Source organism: Gambusia affinis, linkage group LG07 (genome assembly GCF_019740435.1).
Source record: "Gambusia affinis linkage group LG07, SWU_Gaff_1.0, whole genome shotgun sequence".
Lineage (NCBI taxonomy): Eukaryota > Metazoa > Chordata > Actinopteri > Cyprinodontiformes > Poeciliidae > Gambusia > Gambusia affinis.
In genome coordinates this window covers 25,601,204-25,619,658 of record NC_057874.1, presented here as the reverse complement: position 1 = coordinate 25,619,658, position 18,455 = coordinate 25,601,204, and the positions used below count along the sequence as shown (strand labels likewise).

Here is an 18,455-nt window from a genome sequence, read left to right as displayed (position 1 = left end):
AGTTATGAAAAGCATGTAACATGCTGTTTGATGTTAACTTAACTATAACTTTAGACCAGCTTTTGCCTGCACTTTTACTGAACTATGTCCAAATCACACCTATTCCCTCCATTGTTGTAACTTTTTTCTGTCGTTTATATTCACCAAGTTGTGCATAGAAGTATTTATCTACTTGGGAATTCAACAATAATAAAATTAACTCAAATTAAGAAATCTGATTTAACTTTACACAGAACCTCACAGAACCTAACATTATTCAGCACCTTTATCACTATTCCCTCTAAGTGTTATTCATGCTAACACTTAGAGGGAATTCTGTTATCTGGAAACAACAGTTCCATCAAACTAAATGCAAACCAATGCAGAAAAAAACTTTCTACCAGAGTTACCTTATTTTTCTATCTCTGGATGAATCTACTTCTTTTCCCCTCTTTTGACTCAGTTTTGCAAAGAAATGTCTCTCTATGCAATAACAATCAATTGAATCATTTTGGTTTTGTTTGGCATCCCAGATATCAGTGTCACATCATCACTGCTTCTTAAATGTGCTTTCACTTGTTTGTACTGTCCACCAGTGGTATGCATTTAGGTTTTAATTTTGTTGTGCAAATATGTAATTTTTTTTTTTTTACTTTATTTGACTGTGTAGCTGTTGCAATTCCACCATACATGATTAAATTGCATCAGCCTGCTGCAGCACAACAGAAAAACAAAAAATAAAGAAATGTACTTGGGATTTTTGGGAAATTTATAGTCTCACAAAAAGTGAAGAACTGCTAAAAGACATAAATAAAAACCTAAAGGTGCAGTTACAGCGTGCTAAAACAGAACACTGAGAGCATTTATTCATATTAGAAAGAGACATTTTCTAACACATCAGTGCTGGCATGTTATATTTTACTGTCTGCTCCAAACTGGGTTGCAGTTTCTTTTCAACTGAACAAACTCCAGTTACATTGACTATTAGAATGTCAATCTGGATTATAATATCAATTAGTGATAAAGTGCCTGAAATTACTTTTCAGTTGTATTCTAGTTTATTCAATGGGTCTGTATGTTAGGAAACTTTTTAAACTATTTGTAGGTGGCCTTTCCAGTAGGTGGCAGATGTTAATGTTCACTGCAGTGAATGCTAATCATAAAAGAGGTTACTCTTTAAAGACTGAAATAATCTATGGACATTTTACACGACTATAAAAAAAACAGACCACTTAGTCATTGTTTTAGTGTTAATTTAATCATAAAAATGCTTACTTATAGATACAGAAAAAAAACTAACAACTTCATCTCCACATAAATGTGCTATTTCAGGACTATGTAAACTCTCAACACATCCACTCACCATGCCACCCATCTCAAGTCCATACATAGCCACAAAAATTAAACTAAAGAATAAATCCAGCAATATTTAAGCTTCCTTAGCAACCTCCTGTCACACATGATCCCACAATAAGGAAGCACACACTCACACACATTTAGATAGAAAATAAAAACTGTTGTGACTAACATAGGCAATGAACACCATATACTGTTTGGGAAGAGGACTCTCGTGACAATTACAACAGAGCTGCAAAAGGCTGGTTCAGTTTACAAATCAGCAAACACTGTATGAGAAAACAATCATTTTTATGGATAGTAAAAGTTTGTGCCAGCAGTTTGGAGAAAAAAAAATAGTAAAGATAAACAGTTGTGGGGCTCTGTAAATAACATTTTTCCATTTTATTTTATTTTTTCAAACATGCATGAAAATCACAAGCATGATGAACATTTTAAAACTGAAAGTACAGCTGCAGGTAGAACAGCAAAGCTTATTCATGTGTTCAAAACAAAAGGCAAGTTTATTCTTTTATTTCTAACATCTGATATTTCTGTGCACCAATCAAACTGCCATTTTTAACCTTTATGTAGTTAAATGGAAACTGTGTTAGACAAAAAAAAAGACAGGATTTGTTTTTGGAAAATGCTGGTGTCACATCCCAACTCTATAAAAAAAAAATCCTCAGCAGAGGTTGTCAACAGTATAGTGCAAATATTAGAAAACAAATCACCGGTGCTAACAATGCTGATGCAAACCATTATATCTAGTATTATGTTCTACCAAGCTCAAGCCAAATTAGTTCTCATCGCGATCTCAAGTTTGTCTTTTGATTTTTAGCACCACCTCCTGGCCGTCAATGGGACATTTTTGACTCTGCAGCGCACAAAAAGACATGAAATAAATAACATCAGGGTACTTGTGGCAAAATCATCCAAATAGATCACCCAAAAATACTTCTGAGGTACATTACGTTTAAAGCTCTCTCTATAATGACGTGTATGTGTCCATTCATCCTTTACCCAACTAGTATACACTATTTTTATGTCAGTTAAATCCAGGGAGAAACCATTGAGATACAACCATAACAAGCACGCTCACGCATACATTTTATATTTACTACACATCCTGTACACATGGACTCAAACTACAGTCACTCACCAGGCAAAATAGATTTAAATGGCTTTTTCAACCCTTCTCACTCACTCACTTCCATCCTTTTTGCACTTCCGCATCTGTTTAAGGTGAAAACCCACCAAAGAAACCGCACACTATCCCATGCAAACTGAATTGGGCAGAACCACATTGTAATACTTGATAGTTAGTGTTTTGGCTCTCTGGGTTGTATCTTTGGGAGTAGTTAGGATCATTGCAGACAAAATAACTGATATCGAAGACCAGCTCATTGATAAGGATGCTAGATAGTGTGACAAAGTTTAGTGTTGCAGCATGGGAAGGTTTTCACTGATTCCTTCCCAAGAAATAAGAATAAATAAAAAGCCGAAATCTTTATGTATGAAACTAATTAAAAACATATTCTTTCAGATCAAAACATAACTACACAACCAAAGAGTTACAATTCAAAGGTCACATAGTACACCAGCAAATGTTGAACAAAATTTGTTAATCTCCATTTTAAAAATGCTTAATAAAGCCAAACATGTTTAAGATTTTCTCTCTAAAAGCTAAATTTGAAAAGATCAAATGGGCACTGCGCTTGAACTAAGAATGGCAGACTTAAAATGATGAAAGCCATTTACTGACTGTAGGCCATCTTGAGCTTCACTAATGGACTAACCCTTCATTTGTCACCAAATCAAAATGCTGTAGCTTTTGGACGACAACAAAAGTCATGATTGAAAACGTCTACTAAACAAAGTCTGCTTATAGTTCGACAGATCAGTATTTTCATGATCCAACTTTCCAATCAAAGTCTAATAAAATTAGAGTGTTGCTGCTTATAAAAGACACTTTGTTGTTTTAACCCATGTGAAAACACTTAAAATGATACATGATTGTTGCCACTTTTTGAGCATAATATTAAACAGTTTTCCGAGAATTCAAAGGAGAGAAACTACTCAGCTGCCCATGGGAGTAGCAGATGTATGTCGGTTTTTAGGGGGATTTTCTCCTTATTTAGGCATGTCTTACAAGTTAAAATAAAAATATTCTTGTGTATTCATCTTTAGAGGTTTAAAGCACTCTTAAATGAAGCATTCACACATGTGAATCCATGTCAGGTTGGATGTTTCACTGCAGTACATATGATCCATCAGGTCACCGTTGTTTGTCTGTTGAAAGGTCCATAAAGGTTTCAGGGAGAGTTGTCATGAGTCCATAAAAAAACAACAAAAAAAGAAAATATCAGTTCCTCCCCCCTCCAACTCCTCTGCACTTAAGGATTCCCATGATGTTAGAGGTCATCTTTCATCATGGGGGTGAGGGGTCTTTGTCTTCCTAGCTCTTTCCAAACGGATAGGGACCATGAATACCCTGGAAAAAAAGAATGCATATCACTTTATGTTTTTATTTTGACATTTATGTACCAACCCTATGTCTAATATGAACTTTAGTGATCCCTTAGCTTAGAGTAGAATCTGTAGGACAACCTGTCATGCTTATTTTAATACAAAGACAAAAGGTTTTGATAAATTAGGTTCAACCAAACTATTGAGTTGAAACTGGGAATAAAATGTGAGCTAAAGATGTAAATGATGATATAATACTAAGACTGCTGGTTCAATTAGGTAAGTTGCTTCGTTTAGTTTCCCCAACACATAATTTGACATCACTTTAACAAAATCAAAATATCATCCAAAATGGTAGCTGATTTAAATAATTTAATTCTGAATGGAAAACTATTGATTTATTAAAGACAAATGTAAATATTTAGATATTATTTTTCAATGACTCTCCATTTTAACTAATAAAAACCCCCAAAGAATTTTCTTAGGTAAAAATAATATTATACACAGCTAATTACAACATATATTTTTTAATGTAAGTCCATATACTGGACGGTAAATATATCCTGGTTAGAACAGTAACTAATGATTACTCTAGTAGTCAATTAATTGGATGAAACTAAATTTACATATTCTGCATTTTATTTTAACTCCTTAAATGTATATATTGTTTATATTGATTTTTCTTTACTTGTAAGCTATAATCATCAAAATGATCAGAAATCAACCCTGGAAACATATCACTCTATGTGTTAGAAATTCATCAGTTCAAATTATAAAATAAAATAACTTTTCAATAATATTACACCTTAACACGACACACAGCTGTGACAAATTTCTTTAAACCTGCAAGAGACAATTTGTAGGTTTGATAATTAATTAGAGAATAGTAGCAATATTGATAACACAAGCACACACTCATAACTTCATAAACAGCCAGTGCAATGCTTCACACGAAAGCAAGAAGTTTTGATACACAGGCAGCTTAATTTAAAATATAAAACCACAAACGACATACTAGAGCCATACTCCAGTATGAGGGAACTGATATATCAAACGTTGTTATTGCATAGAGTTTAACATAATAGCTAAATGTGGATAATTAAAAGTAGCAGAGAAAGGCTGACTGACACATGAACTCTCAACACTGAGATCAAACATCAGTTTTGGTCTGGAATGGGACGCTACAGCTGCAAAAATCACAGTAATATCAGTGGTTTATTTTAATACCACTCTTCACACGCTCTTTGCAAAGAAATCAGGAACTGCTTTACTGACATAAATGAGTACAAATCAAAAGTATCACATGAGAGGAGCCTATCCATGTCTGTGACTGTAACAAGGAACTTGATCTTCTTTAGGATAATGTCCAGAGGAAGTTGTACAAAAAGGTTTGGGGTAGTTAAATTACATGCTGTTCTGTCCAACAGACAGATTTACAAGAAACCATCAGACACAACCTTCAGCATCCTTGAAATAATAAAAAGAAAAAAGCCCTGACCAAGTCGTTCAGAGATGAAAGTTTTACAGATGTATCTATTATTTTAAGCAAAGCAGAATTGGATGACAATAACATTTTATTTTCTGTAGTTGTAAGTTTTCAGCTTCAGCGGATTTGGAGCTGTTGACAGAAAATCAGGTGATTGCACTACATCTTAAATGCTTCACTGTGAAGCATTAAAGACATCGTTATGCAACTAACGATTACGTAGTGTAATCGTTAGTTGCTGTTCTAACCAGTATGCAAATAACAATATAATAGTGCTGCACTATTACAAAATGAATCCCAAAACCCTGAATAAAACAGGGTTTTGCATTCTGACAAATGCAAAGGGTTTAATGAGAAATGAAGGAGTGATTTTGACTGGCCTGTGACTCAGTGATCTTGAGTATTTGCTAGAGCTGGGCATGTTTTTCCAACCTGCATGACTTAATACAGTTTTTCCAGTATTTAGGTGGAAATATTGCTTAGCAACGTCTAACTAACTGTCTCTGTCGTGTTTTGACGAATCAGCGTGTGGTAGTGAGAGTTTAATTTGCTTTTACTTCTTGTATGAACTGCCTAACTGCCTATGATATTAAAAATCGGCAAACAGAAGGTATTGAATATTTTAGAATATTTACCACAATAACAACTGGCTCTGCCTTTTTCTCCTTCAAAACTTTGAACCTTGAAATGCACATTGATATCCCAGGTCAGTTTTAAAGATAAAACAATTATTGATTCATTGATAAAATATAGAACGCTTAGTTAGACCATTTTAACATTAAACTAACATTAAAAATGTACACAATTGCCACTCTATTAAAATTGAGTCTAGAGCAAATACAAACAGAGAAGTGGCTATATTTAAACCACCACATCTTGGACTTTGTAACTCAGAATGAAAGGCAATTTAATGTGTTTTAGTCTTTACTACACAAACAGCCAAATTACATAAGTAGCTCTTTACCATTTCCAACAGGTATTAACTGACAAAGAGGTAAAGTAATTTTTCTCTGCTGGCAAAATGTTTTACTATAAAAATATAAATTCTTCATCAAAATATACCAGAACTTTAGACAGAACTGAGTTTAAGTCAAATAATCACTATTCTAGTTAAGCATTTCTGCATTAGAAAAAAACAAAAACTCTTTACATACCCCACTCAAAGATATCAAAAATATTTATATTTATATAACTTACATACCTGGCCATAAGTCACCACGGAAAGATTTGTTTGGAGACCGTTTGACGCCCTATTTACAGCATTATGAGACAGTCCATTCTGATCTTGCTGGATTGGCTCTTGCGTGCGCTCCCAGGCTCCTCCGGGGTCTCTGAAGCTGCTGTCGGTGGCATCATGCTTGTTCTTCTGCGGCGAGGCGAACGGGTTGAAATCGCCCTGCACGTTGCGCTGCGGTTGCGTGTTGAATTCCGTCTCAAAGGAAGAAAGCTGCTGAGTGACGCCAAGTAGACCACCAACTTCTACGCTAAGAATCACCCAGATCACATCTGCAGAAACAAGGACATACAGTTGAAATCCGAATAATGAGAGAAAGAATATGTCAGCGATGCATTTTTTCATTTCTTCAAAATTTAAAGTTTACATACAGAATAAGTACTGTCTCTTTAAAGAGGGAAAACCCAGATGATGAACCTTCTGATAGAATATCTGTCGCTCAAAGAATAGACTTTAAAATACTATTGTTAGTTTAGAAATCACTGAATGGTTTACCACCACAATACATTAAAGATTTGCTGCTGTTGTATCAACCTTCCAGAACTCTCAGGTCTTCTGGTTCTGGTCTGCTCTGCATCCCCAGAACCAGAACCAGAACCAAATGAGGAGAAGCGGCATTTAGCATCTATGCACCAAAAATATGGAACAAACTTCCAGAAAACTGTAAAACAGCTGAAACACTGACTTCCTTTAAATCTCAACTAAAAACCCACTTGTTTAGAGTTGTATTTGAAACGTAATCAACTGCAAATTTATTGACGGAATCTGACTTAATGTTGTGTTTTTAATGTTGATTCTATGTTGCATTGTTTTTTTGTGTTTGATTTGATGTAAATAGGCCTGTCACGATAGCAAATTTTGCTGAACGATTAATTGTCTCAAAAAATTATTGCGATAGACGATAGTATTGTTTGAAGACCTTTTTACACAGATTTAATGGAAAGGACGTAATAATGCATGCAATTTCCTGCTAAAGATGGATGCACGTTATTTTCAAAAGAACACCCAACACTGGAACTGATAAACAATATAAACAAAACAACCAAAAATAAAAATAAAATTGATTCCCAGTCTCCATTAACAAAAATGTACTTGAATAAAAACGAAATAACATAAAGCCAAAGTGTAAATAAATACTGCATTCAACCAAAAGAGTGCAGATTATAAAGTCTGTTTACTATATTGCCCTTCAGTAATCATTAGATGTAAATAGAGAAGATGGGCACATCAACTACCTGATGCAATAAAACTTTGATCGTTCTAAGATTGTGGCTTGCGATCATCCTGCAGTGTGTGGTGTGTTACGGTAGATTGTTGTGGTGCTCCAATCTAAATCGGGTTTTCCCCACTGGGCAGCCTGTTGAATGTGACAGGTAGCCAATCAGAAAGCGTGGATTCTCCTCGGGAAATTACTGAGGGGAATCCCAAACAGCTGACACGGCGCAACCCGAAGTCCAGCGGACATTGGAGATGATATGTGGAAATAACATTAATGTTTATAAAACATTTTGTACAAAGAATATAGAAATGAGGAGGGGAGGAGTTGGAGCGAAATCGCTACGTTGATGAACCCAGTAACTTTTCAGCTGTTCTTCGTTAACGTGACATAAATATGTTCTAATGATTTTCATTCAGTCAGGATGTTACGCTGACACTAGAGCCACATGCACTGCAGGTAGATTGTAGTAAAGTATTGATTAATGCCTGGTTTTAAAATTAGTTAGCTGGACTTGTAGCCATTATGTTGTGCCCACTGTCGGCACATCGAACCCGATCGAACCGTTATACCTAGGATTTCTGCAGGCTAATGTGTGATCTCAGATTTTGAAAATGGGCCGACAACCAACCGACAGCACTAAGATGGTGTTGTGTGCGCTGGACGTTACAATAAGGAAATGAGGAAAGGAGGGTCAGTGGAGAGCAGCGGAGTTGAGCCTTTTTTCATTTAGCGTCATCAACAGAAAGAGAAAAAGGCTGGAAGAGACGATAACGCCGATAATTAAAATGACGTAGATAGTTTTAATTTATCGTACGATTAATCGATTTTTCGTTTATCGCGACAAGTTTGGTCAGCTTTAATTTCAAACAGTTAGAGGAAAAAATGTGTATGTGTCTTATGTACTGTCATTCCTGGGCTATGAGAAAATAAAAAAATATCTACTCAGACTTAGAAATGAAATTCTGCAGTTTCCCCTACCTCCATAGAACAACCCGGCTGCTGTGCACATCCTCCACTGGCCCTGGTACATGCCTGGGTTTGTAGGACTTCTCATCTGTACACTCACATCTGAAATTTCCTGGGGGTCTAGAGACTTCACCATAACTGAGTTCACATGCCCAAACTGATCCCCTCCAATGTATTTGAGACAAACACCTGGCGGCCATGACTCTCCGCCTACAAACGAGAAAAAAATCAAACCAAAAAACAAAGTTAAGAAATTTTTTCTGTAATGTTTAGTGTTGTATAAAGGTGTAAAGATGCTTCCTGACAGAGTTAAGATGTCAGGCATGTACCTGTGTTTTGTATTCTCCAGGTCTTTGTGAACAGTGTGTCCGGAGGAACAGACTCTCCTTCACCAATTGTCACATCTTCAACAAAGGACATGGATGGTGTGTTGACACTGGGGCTTTCGAAGTCATAATATGCACCAATAGCAGCCTGAAGGTTCCTGTTCCAGCATAATAAAAAGAAAGGAGGGGGTCATCAAATTTTTAACATGCACTAACACCCAACAAACATTCTATCAGAATCTTTGGGAAGGGGATTGTATTATATTGCTTTCCTTAGAGTATTTAAACAAGTCAAATTGCTACAACAACTCATGTTCACAAGTCAAGTTACAGCTGCGATTGAGAAAACGCTGTTAAAATGCTTTACTTGACACTCAGAGGTTTCTGACAAATAACAAGCACTTTTCTTTAAGTGAAACATATCTAAATCATTGAGTACAGCAAACAATGAGTTTTGCACTTTAACTACTACAGCTTAATGCATTTTGTATTTCTATTATGTTGTTAAACCAGTTACAAACTTGAATATGAATAGGCGGGGACACAGCTGACGGCTTTAGAAATGGTAAGAACACTAGAAAACACCCAGGAAGAATGGGTGGGGGTGAGAGACTACAGAGATCAAGGTGTTCATTTGAATAAACGACCAACCTGGATGTAAAACGCTGAAGTGTTTTTTAAATGAAGGTTTTGTAACTTTCAAGCCGGTTTAGTCTTCTTGCTAATGCTTTAACTTCTGTAGGAACCAAGACAACATAAGAAGTTGAATTTAACTTGATGTTAAGGCTCAGCAAGAGGTAGGCACAAGTCCCTTTTAGATCAGAACTGAACGCAACGGATCACCTTTTTCCTTTCACACCATACAAGTTAATCTACAGAGATCACAAAGCCAGAGTAATTTCAGAACATGGAGCTGGAAATCCTGATATATTTGTAGTTAAAAGTTTGCTGAAAAAAGTACATGCTGTTGACTTATACGTTTGGAAGTTCTTCATTTCAATGCATTGAGTAGACAGGAACATAAATAAAATTTGATATTTTATAACATTTCAACTGCCAATTTACAGAGTTTAACAAATGGAAACTGTATATCTAAATTGTATCTTTCTATAGGAAACGATATTGTACACACTGTATATGAAATGGATGTACTAATTACCAAAGAACTGAGCTGCCCCGAGGTGCTAAAAGTAATAAACTTTGTATATTTAATAATTAGAAAACCTCAATTATCAGTTACTTTTGTTTGGAGACTTGGGGACACCATCCTAAAATGTTTCAGTGACTGAAATCACAAAGAATCACGTCCATTGGTTAGATCATTTGATCAGGAACACAAGAGGCGTTTTGATCACTGCTGCCCTTGCTTTTGTCTCCTGATAGATCACGACTGGTTCTGATCTGAGTCGTGGTTTCACAAACAGCTCACTTTGAGCAGTTATCCACGCTATTACATAATACAACAAACATAACATAACCCAGGAATATAAAATATTTCATTTTTTACGTTACGTTTCTCAACATGGTTTGTATTGTTTTTGGAACTTTGTCGCGGCATTAGAACTCGTGGTCAGGGCAAACTTTACTGTTTTACTTCCGTTTACCTCAAATGGCCCACTAAGAGTTAACAGCTATTTCCCGTAACGGAAGGATGGTCAGTGCCGCACTGACCATCAGCACTCATTCCTGGCCTACAATAGCCACTTTATTTTTTATAATTTTAACATAAGATAACTAGCTAAGCCAAGAGCTAAGTTAGCGCCATGGTGCTCTTCAACAACAGGCCCACCTATCCCCGCACTCACCAGTTGGTCATGTCCAGAAAGAAGGCGCAGCCGGCCGGGTTGAGCTGGAAGCCCAGCAGCCTCTGGAACTCCGAGATGAGGACGTCCTTGTCCGTGGTGCCCATGCAGCTGAACTTCTGCATGAGCTCTGCGTCCACGTCCATGTCTGTGCCCTCCATGAATGGCGGGTCGTCCCGAGGCGGGTTTCCTCTTTCAATTAAGTCCGAGGCCTCGTTCAGCCATAACGACCAGCTCAATATCAACAACAACAAGCGTCAGTGCGCATGGCACCAACAAGGGGGGACGACGTTTGACGTTGCAACAGTGCGTGCGTCACTTATAACGTCATCTGTTGCTATTTGTGGCCACCTTTTCATTGGTTTATCAATTAAATTCATGTAAAACATATTTCCGCGCACACTGATAAGAAAGAAACCAATCGAGATTATGCTTTTGGAATTCTGTCAATTATTAATAGGCCATTCAGTGGACATAAGTTTGGAACATTTTAGTTAGGTACAATTTATGAAATTAATTTAAATGCTAATACAAAGTGAAAAATTGGACATCGTGTGCTTTAGTGACGTCGCAGTTATGGGTGTGGATGCCAACAGTGCACCTGATATATATTTTAGAAATAGGATCCTCATCATGTTAAAAAATAAAGTATGTTGATACACAACTGCTGCACCGTCCAAAGTTAAAGGTGATTTTTAAACTGCATAATAATAATAACTAAATCAAGTATCCCTGATTATAGTGTTTCTAAATAATTCAGAGCCCAACAAGTAATTTCCACATCAGAATCTTATCTTTTTTTCTATTATTAATTAATTAATTTATTTATTTATTTATTTATGTGCACTGCTGTTTGATGATTTGAATGCTAAAGTCATTCAGTTCTGGTTTTTGCATTATTCTATGTAGATAAAAATGTTATAGAATATTTTAAATTAAAATAATGACAAAATAAATCTGCTTTGATAATGTCTATTAAAATTTAATGTCATCATCTTACTGATCTCTTATTAGTTAACATGACTGCCCTTGTTTCACACAAATCACAAATATTGCAGTCTTATAGTTACTTTAGTTAAACTGTCCTTTCATCTTAAACATTCAACAACCACAACGAAGGTTACAAAAGGTTTCAATTTAGCGTTATTTAAACATTTTTTTTCTGATGTACAGTATTTTACATTGTAAATTATATGTGCTTTTAAATCAATGCTGTGTTTAATATGATAAACTATTTTATTATAATGTCAAAAATATTTCACTTGGATCTGGTGATGAATGAATTAATAAGTGAAAGAAGAAAGGAAGAAAACAGAAAGTACGAAAAACAAGAAAGAAAGAAACAAAGAAGGGAAAAAGAAATCATTTTCTATGATTAGTTTAGTCATATTTCCTTCCTTTGTCAAGGCATTTGACTTACATTTATTATTATTATTATTATTATTATTATTATTATTATTATTATTATTATTATTATTATTATTATTATTATTATTATTATTATTATTATTATTGTAAAATAAAATATGCGAATAAAATCTAATTTAATTCTCGCAATGTTGCAGTCTGGAAGCGGAACTGTCTGCGTTCCGCCTTTATAACTGGTCGGGAAGGTTTTTGGGAGCACAGGAACCGCGCTCTCAACGTATCTTGCGGACAACATGCCGAAGTAAGTTCAGAAATATGTTGTTTTATTTATTTGGTATTAAATGTCTCCTAGTTCAGTCGGAATAATGATTACGTTTTACTTTTGCTGGGTTACGAGATGTGCAAAGATAACATTTGATATATTTTAACCCAGGCTGATTTCTCTTTGTTTGGGATGTGTCTATTTCCTGGAACCACTTTCAATGGAAACGTCTACCTTTATTGGGAATCTATGAAACACAATAAAACATAGTACATTGAGTAGTTTTGGACATTAAAGATAATTATTTTGTGATATTTTAGGAACTGTTGTATACTTCTTCACACAAGCCATTCTGTAACTGTGCTATTTTTCGATTGCAGCTCATCTAATTTCCATGACTAATTTGTACATAATATGGTGCTCTTTTCGGACTTTTAAATTTGCCCTTTAGGTTAAGAGCCAGTATTACGTTAATCTTGTAATATTTAATAGTCATTCACGTTTTTTTCAACGAACAATTTAAAGCAGCAAGGAAAGATTCTAATCCTCTAGAAACAAGCTAGATTTAAAAAATAAAATAAAATTTGAAGAGTATAAAGTAAGCAAAGCAAAGTGAGCAAAGTTCAAGGAAGATATATAATTTAACTTAAATTTTGTTGATTAAGGTAACTCTGAGTCCAAAACTATTCTAAGCTAAATATCAAAACATTTGATCAATCAAATTTTATTGGTGAAGCACATTTCAGCAGCAAGGCATTTCAAAGTGCTTTACATCATATCAGACATAGAAACACAATGCAACATAGAATCAACAATCAAAACACAACATTAAGTCAAGTTCCATCAATAAATTTGTTATTGAGTACATTTGATATGGATATAATCAAAATATCTCAGAATATTAAACTGGTTCAGACATTTATTGACAACAAGTAATGTAAATCCTTAGTTTTGAAGGGATTTATGATTAAGAAATATGTTACTTTTCAGATATATTACCTGCCAGTCACTGATCAGAGCTGAATATTTCTGGTCAGCCTGTATATCCGAAAAGTGTGAAATATTTTGTCAATTTTTCTATATGCAGTTGGGAATTATGTTCTTTCTTTCTTCTGGTGCATTTGGAAATTGGAATGCAATTTTGATTTAGACATCAGTGCATTTGTTTCTATTGACAAGATTTTTTTTATTTTTTGGTTTGCTTATTCCACAGGTTTTATTGTGACTATTGTGATACATACCTTACACATGATTCGGTAAGTGACAATTGTTTCTACCTAAATTGTTGACTAGATTTTTACTAATCTGTGTACCAGTTTATCAGTCTATTAAAAGTTATGATGATTCGGGGTGCTGTGGTGGCGCAAGGCCAAAGCACGACCCACGTATTGTGTCGGTGGTTGCTGGTTCGATACCCAGCCTGGCGGCAACATTTACCGCATGTCTTCCCCCTCTCTGATTACCCTGTTTCCTGTTAAACTACTTTCAAACAAAGGCCACCAGAGCCAACAAAAAAATTATTTAAATTAAAAAAAAAAAAAGTTAGGACGATTCATGAATTGATGGATAAATTATTCACCATGTATGTCTAATTGGGATATTAGTTTTCTCAATAAAGTTGGATTATGTGAAAAACATATGAGTGGTCTTAAAGTTCATTCTTATTTTGTTTCTTCTGAATTTAATATATTTATACATATTACGTTTAGAGCTTGAAAACAAGTCAAGTTCCTTGTTTTGTTTTTTTTTACAAAATCTTGATAAATCAAGCTGATATGATTTATGCAAAACTGTCCTCTGAAAGTGAACATATGATCAAATTTTTTCCTCTTTTTACATCGCAAGTAGAAACCTCAATTAAAGTTGCAAAACGATCCAAAAAATGGCCTCTGAAAAACATAGATGATAGTTGCTTGTAACAACCATTAGCCCAAGCTAAATGTACTCTGGCCTTTGCCTTCTTTGTGTAGTATTTAGAATATTTTACAACATTTTGCTTAAACTTAACCAGCTCTTCTTTCTGTTTCTGTCTTAGCCTTCAGTGAGGAAGACTCACTGCAGTGGCCGAAAACACAAAGAAAATGTGAAAGATTACTACCAGAAATGGATGGAGGAGCAGGCGCAGAGTTTGATTGATAAAACAAGTAAGTAAATGTCTGTCCATCTCTGGACTTTAGCTAAAGTTGGTTTCTGAAGTAGCTAAAAAAATGTTGGAGACATTTGAGGATATTTATGATTTGATTTGCCTTAATGTTGGGGATGTTTGTATCTTTCTGGATTACTCTATTCTAAAATGCTTTGCATAAATCTGCAAAAGCTAAGCTTTCCAATTATATATTCAGCATGTCCCAACTTGTACATCACTTTCTAATTAAAATAATCCACTTTATTTAGTATGTGCTCTTGAATAGGGTGCCAAGATCTGATATGTCTTTGTTAGATTTTGCTGACACAAGTTGAATTGGCTCACAATTCATTTCTTACTCCATCTCCTAAAACACACACATCTTGTCAATATTTTTTTTTTTTTATTTAGCCAAAGTGAGTTATGTGTGCCTGCCTTCTGTCTGTTTCCAGACAGTAAGTCATTTTGTCTTAAAATTGAATCAATGTTCTTATCTGTTGTTAAATTTTTCACGTAGACTGGCTGTCTTATCCATTTATCACCCCATAATTATAACATTTCAGTAGAGGAAACATATTATTTATAGAACAAACCAATACATTTAAGACATACACTTTGGTTGCATGTGAGTAATTTAGAATACGGTAAAATGTCTGTGATTCATTTTAAAAAGAAAACCTCGTATGTTATAGAAACTTGTTGAATAAAATGTGAAACACTTATTGTGGCTTATTTATTGCAGCTAACGAATTTAAAAATCAGTTCATAAAATTGGAGAAGCACATTGACCGATGAGATTTATTGTACAGACATTTTTGGGTAAGACTTCTGACTTTATTGGTCCAGAAGACGATTGCTGACACGTTCCACAAGGAGAATAAACCACTAAAGATCACCTCTTAAGAAATGGTTGTTCAGAGTGTTGTATCCAGGCACGGTATTGGAAAATTGAGTGGTAGAAAAATGTGTGCTGGTATAATTGCACTAGAAAAAAGGATAATGTAGCAAGAATGAGTGCCATATGTATGTATGCTGATATGTTGTCTTATGTAATTTGTATGTTTTTATGTAGAAACAGAATTTTAGATTAATATTGCCAGTTAAATATTGTTTGACAATATTAAACTGGCTAAAATAAAGATTGAGAACATAACACTTTGCCTATTATCTATCTATACAACTTGAGTTGATGTTTAATTTTAAATAATTTGACTTGAACTGCAGAAAAATTACTTTGGTTTGCAGCTTGTTGGAGGTGATTTAGCTTTTAGGCCTACTCAACACCATCATTCATAAATGTTTAGCATGGATTAACAATTATGTCTGCAGAATTGTCCTTCGGTAGTTTCACTTTGAAGGATTAATGTTTTAACCTGCATCTGTATTTTAAATGCATCTGTATTTGTGAGAAATTTATTTTTTGTAAATTGTATACAGTAGAGACTAAAAATATGCAGCCCTATTATTTGTTTTGCTTAAGGAGTAAAAATGTTTTACTGAATAATGAGTAGGATTTTCTAAATATTAACTATAGAAGATTCAGAAATGTTTAAAGTACATCATGATTTTCTCTTGCTTACATGTTCCCTCTTACCAATCTGAGCACTGCATGTTTTTTTCTATATTAAGTCATGTGGTCAAATGTGGACAATAAAAGGCTGTTACATATTCCACATGTGGGATTTCAAAGCTCTTTTCTCTAACACTGGCCTCCCTCTCTCTCTATCACAGCTTATTTTTCTCCCCCTCTGAGATTACAAACCTCTAATCCACACATGTAATGCAAAGCTGATGCACAGTTTGGCCCATAACTGAGGATGGTACATTTGGCTGATGAAATGCTTCTTTGCAACAAAAAGATCATTCTTTGCTCCTTAATGTTTTGGTTTATTGGTAATGTCATTCATTCTGCACCCACACTTAAAGCAGCTGCAGACAATAGCATTACATGAAGAATTTGCAATGGTGAAATGTTAAAGGCCTCATGCATTTGGCTTTATTGTTCTTTGGATTCTGGGTGTAGTTTATGGATGACATTAAATCTTGACACAAAAAGCCTGTGATGGTATGTGTTCTTCATGTACTTTATGATGTCTACAATAAATTCTTTGTCTGATGTTTTTGAGTGTTTTAATATATTTTGCCTTTCTTACTCAACAGCGGCTGCTTTTCAGCAGGGAAAGATTCCCCCCACACCGTTTCCTGGTGGTCCTCCTCCAGGTGAGTCTGTCATTTCAGATCCTTTCAAATTATAGTAAAAAATATTTCCAATTTATACTTAGAGATGTTTTTTTATTTATTTATTTTTATTATTATTTTGAAAATGTAGGCAGTTTAATTTAATCCAACGGCAACACATAGGAAATCTTGCAACTTGCTGTTCATATATGTTGCAGTGTCTCTGTAATATTTTGTGTTTGTGGCATCGCAGGACCTCCACGGCCAGGCATGTTGCCAACACCACCAATGGGAGGCCCTCCAATGATGCCTATGATGGGGCCTCCGCCTCATGGGATGATGCCCGGTGGGCCTGGTAAGGAGCAGCTTCCTTTGAAGCGCCTTTGGCCTTTCCAGGGTTTTAAATTCACCCTGAAAAATCAAGTTTGTTTTTTTTTTGTTTGTTTGTTTTGTGAAATTTTGGATTGCAGATCTTTCTTATCTCCTCATAACAGCCAAGTCTGTGTTCACTCACTAAGACACCCGAAAAGGTCATGAATAGAAAGCCGATTATTCATTATGCAGTTAATCGTTCTCTGCAGTTTGGTTCACAAAGTCCACGGAGCTGCCGTCTCCAAGCTTCGGCCTCAGCTTCCCCACTCAACTCCTCCAGGCTAGCAGCAGTTAAACACCTGGTGAAACTACTTGTATCTGAGTATCTGTTGAGCTACTCATACGAGCTACTTCTCAGTTAAAACGCTGGTAAAAACGTTGGTAAGCCTTAGAGAAGGGACAATGTTGCGATGATGTGCAGAAGCCAGAGCATAGTAAAAAGCAGGAGCTTCTTAAAGTGACAGAGGCGCAATGTCAAGGTGTTAAATTAGGAAGTCAAATGTCTTTTTAGTCATGTTTGATATATCCATAATTTTTATAGAAACTTAAGTTACTTGATGGTGCCATTTCACAGCACAATGTGCCTGCAACATACATAAAATTGCCCCTTTAAGTGTTTGTAAAATTATCACAATTTACATTGCTCTGTTGTTGTAAAGCCTCCTCTCAGCTCTGTGTCCTATTTTCTACTGTAGGAGGCATGAGACCACCGATGGGAGGACCCATGCAGATGATGCCAGGACCTCCACACATGATGCGCCACCCTCGTCCCATGATGATGCCCGTCAGGCCAGGCATGGTGCGACCAGACAGATAAAGCCAAGAAGACTTTGCACTCTCATTGTTGCCATGAACAGATTCTGTCCAGGGAAGATGTTTAAAAATTTTTTTCAGTGCAACTTGCACATCTGTTCCAGCTGGAATGTTTATTGTCTAATATTTATTTACTGGGTTTGAGTCAATCTAAGAACCTAGAATAATCTCTCCCTCCACAGACAGACTGTTCAGCATTCATGTGAGTGTTTGACTTGAAGTTAGTTGCTTATTTTTTTTTTCCCCTTTGTTGTGGTTTTAAATGATTTTGTATATCACTTGCATTGGTTGAGAAATAAAAACAATGCTTGGAAATTCTTCTTTTTATTTATTTATTTTTGCCCTGTCTTGCCAGAAACCTTTGAAGTAGCAGTAGATTACGTTTCGTTTAGATTATCATAAAATATTTTATTAGTTCAGCTATTGAAAGAAATTTCGGCATGTTAAATGGTGTCATTTCTCACAGTATTATGCTTCGATTGTTTCTCTAAATGCTGATGATTTTGGATACTGGCTAATGA

At 35.3% G+C, this 18,455-nt stretch overlaps 2 protein-coding genes across 2 annotated transcripts; one reads left to right on the top strand and one right to left on the bottom strand.

Annotated features, from left to right (window-relative positions):
• Positions 1-1,215: 1,215 nt before the first annotated feature.
• On the bottom strand, positions 1,216-11,133 carry ilrun (inflammation and lipid regulator with UBA-like and NBR1-like domains). The gene is made up of 5 exons (XM_044121048.1): positions 10,820-11,133; positions 9,018-9,172; positions 8,701-8,898; positions 6,471-6,775; positions 1,216-3,808 (listed from the first exon to the last, which is right to left on the bottom strand). The coding sequence occupies exons 1-5, from the start codon at positions 10,975-10,977 to the stop codon at positions 3,773-3,775; spliced, it is 852 nt and encodes a 283-aa protein (XP_043976983.1). The 5' UTR covers positions 10,978-11,133; the 3' UTR covers positions 1,216-3,772.
• A 1,254-nt stretch (positions 11,134-12,387) lies between these two features.
• Positions 12,388-18,249, top strand: snrpc (small nuclear ribonucleoprotein polypeptide C). Its single transcript, XM_044121055.1, has 6 exons — positions 12,388-12,485; positions 13,660-13,702; positions 14,482-14,590; positions 16,732-16,791; positions 17,003-17,104; positions 17,817-18,249. The coding sequence occupies exons 1-6, from the start codon at positions 12,478-12,480 to the stop codon at positions 17,936-17,938; spliced, it is 444 nt and encodes a 147-aa protein (XP_043976990.1). The 5' UTR covers positions 12,388-12,477; the 3' UTR covers positions 17,939-18,249.
• Positions 18,250-18,455: the final 206 nt, after the last annotated feature.